Genomic DNA, 6,221 nt, shown 5'->3' on the forward strand with positions numbered 1-6,221 from the left:
GCTTCTCTATTCCACAGGTCCTGCCTGCATGCATGGAAACAAGAGGAGTTTTTATGGTTGAGGTGTGAAGAAATCAGCTCATGCTGCCGAAATCCATCTTGAGATGAGTGGACTCCAGCTGGTTCCATGACAGAATTTCAAGGCAATTGTTGGACCGACTCTTGGGCCATTAGGTTGCCTGATCCTGTTCCTTCTGCCCAAGTAGAGAAGGACTGGGAGAAGATTTTTGCTTCAAAGAAAGAAGATAAATAGACCATGAAGAAATTAACTAAAAAACGTGAGGCAAAAGGTGAGCGTTTTGGTCTGGAGAGGTGAAGAGGAGGACCACGGGTCTGGGTTCAGGTGGGAATGATAAAGGGGCGACAGCCGAATAGTGTGGCCCCTCCTTCAGTCCCACGGCTCAGACAGGCCACATCGGGAGCTTTCTAGAAGGTCTACTTTCTCACAGCTTCTCTTTCTTCCCTTAGGCTGGCTTTCTAAGGACTATGGCTGGCCCCAAGAGAAGAAGAGGAAGCCTGAAATAGCAGTGAGTAGGAATTACCTTGTTGTTGTTGAACTTTATTATTATTACTTTTTGGTTTGCATACAAAATTCATATACATTGTGTTTCTTTCATATACATTGTTGTTCACACATTTCTTCATTCATGTTGTGTTTTATACGCTCATTCCCATACATTATGTTTTATAAAATTAATCACCATGGATCTATGCCTAGTATTATTTCGTCTTTTCAGGTTCCCACTGGATCTTTCCTGATTCTTTAATCTTGACATTTCTTAATGCTTTCAAGTTATTCACAATTCACTTCTCCGATGAAGTCATACATGTTTGAGGGCCAGGGTATAGTGTGTGGATCATTTGTGCTCCCCCCCAACCAATTTCCTCACAAAGTGAGTGCACAATTATGTCCAGAAGAACTTGAAAATGAGCAACTGTAGTCTCTAAAGATAATTAGGTGAACTTCTTCAGATCTAGACTCTTGAGGGCCATCAGATGAACTCTTCTTGTGGAGAAACTTGTTAGTGAATTCCTGTGTATTAATTCATTGCTTGTTCTAGGAACCTGTTACAGTTGAAGACATTACTGTGGTCTTCACAGAGGCAGAATGGAGGAGCCTGAGCTCTGAGCAGAAGAATCTGTATAGAGACGTGATGCTGGAGATTTACAGGAATCTGCTGTCATTGGGTGAGGATGTCCCCTTTGCTTTTCCTTCATTAATTCAATAGATATTTTTCTTGGCCACTTAGCATGTACTAAAGGAATACTAATTGCTCAGAGGTTAAAATACTCAAGTTGCTAACTAAAAAGGTGGATGGTTTCAACCCACCAGATGCTCTGCAGGAGAAAGATTAGGTGGTTTTCTGCTGGTAAAGGCCTTGGGAACTCAGTGAAAATTAACATAATTTAGGACTAACTTGGTGGCAATGTTTGGGATTAGGTTTCTCATGCCAACTCCTAGAGACAAATAAAGATTTGATCTATTGAAATACTGATAATAACAGAACAAGGAAACACTGTATGGTTCAAAATCAGGAAAGGTGTATGTCAGGAATGCAGCCTGTCTCCATACCTTTATGTGTGGAACAGATCATCCAGAAGGCTGGACTTTATGATGAGAAATGTGGCATCAGGATTGGAGGAAGACTCGTCAACAACCTGTGTTATGAAGATGACACATTTTGCTTGACAAAACTAAGGAGGACCTGAGACATTTATTGCAGGTCAAGGACTGCAGCCTTCAATATGATTGAAGCTCAACATCAAGAAAATAAAGATTCCCACGACTGGGCCATTTGGCAGCAACATGATAGACAGAAAAGAGATTTTGAGATTCTTAACAGCTCCAGCTTGTTTGGCTCCACAGTCACCACTCTTGGTACCAGCAGCCAGGAAATTAAAAGACGAATTGCATTGTTAAAATAAGCTCAATGCACAGCCATATTTATCGCTGCTTTGTTCACAGTAGCAAGGAGTTGGAAACAACCTAAGTGCCCATCAACAAACGAATGAATAGAGAAGCTGTGGTATATTCACACAATGGAATACTATACTGCATTGAAAAACAAGGAACTATGCAATGTTATTCAAAATGGGTGACCCTCTCTCAGTCACGAAAGGACAAATACTGCATCGTGCCCTGTTGTAAAACAGGACTGACCTCGGGGTTGTGGGGAGACTGAGAAAGATGAGGTAAATAATGTGTACTGCATTGAAACAGATGAGGGAGAAAACTGTTTAAAAGGGATATGTGATTAGGTATTTTTGTCTAGGTTTTCACATGCATGTGAAGCAGTTGAAAAATGCCTTGACTTTGCCTTTAACGTATTTTTGCTTTTTTCCCCTTCTCTCTTCCATCACCCTATAAAATTTTGTTTTTTTTAAAAAAAAATTGCTTCTTTATTCTGAAAGTACAGACACAACCACCTCAATCCCAACACTGGCTTTCTGTTTTTTTACCAGCGTTAGATTGCTATAAGAGCTTTAGGTGGAGCCTGGCTGCTGCCAAGAGCCTAGATGCACCCCGAGAACATTTGAACATCTCAGTCTAAGTACAGGGTTACTAATTTTCAGTTCAGCAGACCCAGTCCAAGCCACTAAAGTGCAAACAGATTGTCAAAACCTTAAACAAAGATCACAATGGGTTAATCAGAAGGAGCTGAATGAATATTTGTGTATTTGAATATTTGAATATGGGAGAAACCTGTGATTTAGATTGATTTTTCTCCCCCCTCTCTTTTCTCTGCTCCTTCTTCTCCAGTGGAGCATCTGGTTGATTCAAACCACTCACCTTTGGGATTGTAGCACAGCTTCTTGCCACTAGGCCACCAGAGCTCCCTTTAGATTGATTATACATAGTCTCCATAACTATTGCATATGGTGATGGGATGAGTTATTTTATGTGGTCTTGGTTCTCCCTAGCCCCTTAAGAGTTATCTTTGTCCTGGTTTTCTATCCTAGAGAGTTTGTTCTCTTTTTCTGGGGAAAACATTAACAGCTTAATTTGGATATATTTTTGCTTGGTGGTGGGCTGCACTTTGCTCTGTGATTGGCCTGTGTCTTGTAGGGATTGACCAATAATCAAGCCAATCAAATAGCTCATCTGTTGTGCAAACAAGAGTGTCTGTAGCCTGCAGAAGGGCATTGGTCGGTTCTCGGCTCTGTGGTAACATCCTGCATTGACATTGATGAGGAGTTTGAGTCTATAAGCAGCCAGCCCAGAAGCAAGAAGAGAAACAGCAAAAGGAAAAAGAGAAAGGACAAAAAGCAGGAGCAGTAAGGTGTAAGGAATCTCCTGCAAGAGCTATGACAGGTTGGGAGCTGTAACACTGAGGAGGAGACCCTGAAGGGGGCCAATGGCAAGGTCTGCATCAGTAGGTCTGGAAGGAACCCAATAACAACAGATATCATGGCCAAGAGGAATTCATCCTAAGAGGACCTGTTTGAGGAGGCATTATGGAAGCACACTGCTTTATCTTTCTCCCATGGAGCAGCTTATAGATTTAAACCACTGATCTTTTGCTTCATAGTCAACTATTTTAATGACTGCACCTCCATGGCCCTTTCTGGATTACAATGCAGTGTGTAACTTGTGGAATTGGAATAGAAATGAATTATGGTGGGAAAGAAATTGGGTCATACAGATTGTCAATTACAAATGTGGCAATAAGGTTGTTTGTTATGTACTGTTGAGATGGAACCAGCCCGTAGCCGACCCTCCAGTAGGCTTTTCAGAGGCTTTAAATTGCACAGGAGGAGATTGCCTATCTTTTTCTCATAGAGCAGTTGGTGTGCCGTTAGCAGCACAACTTCTTACCAGTGGGTCACCAGAGTTCCCCAAATTGTTACTTGTTGTCAAATGAATGTTGCCTCATAGCCACCCTCTGTATGGAGTGCAGAACTGCTCCATAATTTTTAAGACTATGATCTTTCAGAAGCAGGTCACTTGTCTTCTGAACCACTAGCATTTCTGCAAGTAGTTAAGTACTTAACTGTTTGTGACAGGATCTTCACAGCTCTCTTTGAAGAGAAGGCCCGATGGCCCAGGTGGCCCCACTATGGCTACTCTAACTGGAAACTTTCTCTCTTCAGCAGAGCCAAGGCCAGAAATCTACTCGTGCCTTCTGGCTTTCTCCTGTCAGCGATTCCTCAGTCAGCATGTGAGTCAGCTCTTCACAGACTTAAGTGCAGAAAATCACTCCCATCCGAGGAGCTCCAGCCCAGAGCATCAGAATAAGCAAGAACAGCAGAACTCCAGCCAAAGCTGCTGGGCTGAAAACACCAATATTCAGGAGAAAGAAGTCTTCAAAGCCCCAGGTGGGAAGGCAGGGAGGAGAGAGACTTCGTGGGCCTTCTCCAAGCCACCACCAGGAGGATTAGCAAGCCCTCAAAGAGGCAGCACAGTTAGGGGAACAGAGCCCAGATCAGCCCAGAGAATAAACTCTGTGGAAGTAGGAAAAAAGGTGGAAACATCAAGATTTGGAGCAGTCGCCTACGGAGAGGATGAACCAGACGATGGCCTGAAATCAAATTCCATCACTACCCAGAGGTCCCTCTCATGGGAGACTCCCTACATTTGTAATGAGTGTGGACGAGGCTTTAGCTACACGTCAGACTTCATCAGACACCAGAGGAAACACTCAGGTGAGAAACCTTATATGTGTCAGGAGTGTGGCAGAGGCTTTTTCAGGAAATCAGTCCTCCTCATGCACCAGAGGACACACTCTGGGGAGAAGCCCTATTTGTGCAAGGAATGTGGGCGAGGCTTTAATCAGAAATCACACCTCCTTGTACATGAGAGGACACACTCAGGGGAGAAGCCTTTTGTGTGTGAGGAGTGTGGTCAAGGTTTTAACCGAGTATCAAATCTCTTCAGACACCAGAGGGCACACTTAGGGGAGAAACCTTACGTGTGCCTGGAGTGTGGCCGAGGCTTTAACCAGGAATCAAGCCTCCTTATACACCAGAGGACACACTCAGGAGAGAAGCCCTATGTGTGCAAGGAGTGTGGGCGAGGCTTCAGTCAGAATTCACACCTCATCAGACATCAGAGGACACACTCAGGTGAGAAGCCCTACATTTGCAGTGAATGTGGCCGAGGCTTTACCCAGAAATCAGTCCTCCTTACACACCAGAGGACACACTCAGGGGAGAAGCCACATGTGTGCATGGAGTGTGGGCGGGGCTTTAATGGCAAATCAAATCTCATCAGACACCAGAGGACCCACTCGGGGGAGAAACCTTACGTGTGCCTGGAGTGTGGACGAGGCTTTAATGGAAAGTCAAATCTCATCAGACACCAGAGGACACACACAGGAGAGAAGCCATATGTGTGCTTGGAGTGTGGGCGAGGCTTTATCCAGAAGGCAGGCCTCCTTTTCCACCAGAGGACACACTCAGGGGCAAAACCACATGTGCGCACAGAGTGTGATCAAGGCTTCACTTGTAAGGAAGATCGCCTTAGACATCAGTGGATGCACTCAGGGAAAGCCCTGTGTTTGCAGTGAGTGTAGCTGAGGCTTAAGCCAGAAGTCAAATCTTCTAAGACAGCAGAAGACACACTCAGATGAAAACTCCATGTTTGCAATGAGTATGGCAAATATTTTTAACAGAGGACATGGAATAGAAGTTCTCTGTGTGTAGGGAGAATGAGTAAGAACTTGGGAGAGGAACACACTTGATTATGCATCAGAGAAGAGTTTGTTTTCTAGGGAGAAGCATTATGTAGGCAGATGCTTTGGCAACAGTTTCTACCTCCTCATGCATCAGAAGACACACTCAGGTAGAAGAGCTGTGTGGGCAGGTCTGTGGGCAGAAGGACAAAATAATGCCACCACAAATGACTACTTCACTAGAAGTATCTTGACTTCAGAGTCTGTGTGAGTATGAAGCTGGGAGTAGTAACTAAATAGAGGAATTTTCCCAAGTAGAAAATGAAAAGCCTTTACCTAAGAATGGTCAGTTTTCTTTTTATACATCATTTCTAGCCCATGCTTTCTTGTCCTTTTGATGGGATACAATTTTTCTTTAATAAACTCTATTACTTACCTGTCCTCAAAGGTACATGAAATTTAAACTCACAGTCCCTAACCATGTCCAAACTGTTCTCCAGTCCTGCTGCCTGGGCCTCTTGGTGCTCCCTTGGTCAGATGGATGGTGATCTAGTTCCCTAAACTCCTTTGTAATGCCAGGTGTAGGGAGTTTACCCATCCTTGTGATAAT

At 43.8% G+C, this 6,221-nt stretch overlaps 1 protein-coding gene across 1 annotated transcript; it reads left to right on the plus strand.

Moving 5' to 3' along the window:
- The first annotated feature begins 255 nt into the window (after positions 1 to 255).
- ZNF343 (zinc finger protein 343) lies at positions 256 to 5,642 on the plus strand. The gene is given in 7 exon segments (XM_006903605.1): positions 256 to 289; positions 468 to 526; positions 1,061 to 1,187; positions 4,095 to 4,316; positions 4,455 to 4,553; positions 4,614 to 5,481; positions 5,483 to 5,642. Coding segments are annotated over 7 exon segments (1,569 nt in total).
- The last annotated feature ends 579 nt before the right edge of the window (positions 5,643 to 6,221 follow it).

Source organism: Elephantulus edwardii, unplaced genomic scaffold (genome assembly GCF_000299155.1).
Source record: "Elephantulus edwardii isolate Elephantulus edwardi_28Jun2011 unplaced genomic scaffold, EleEdw1.0 scaffold00015, whole genome shotgun sequence".
NCBI classification, from domain to species: Eukaryota; Metazoa; Chordata; class Mammalia; order Macroscelidea; family Macroscelididae; genus Elephantulus; species Elephantulus edwardii.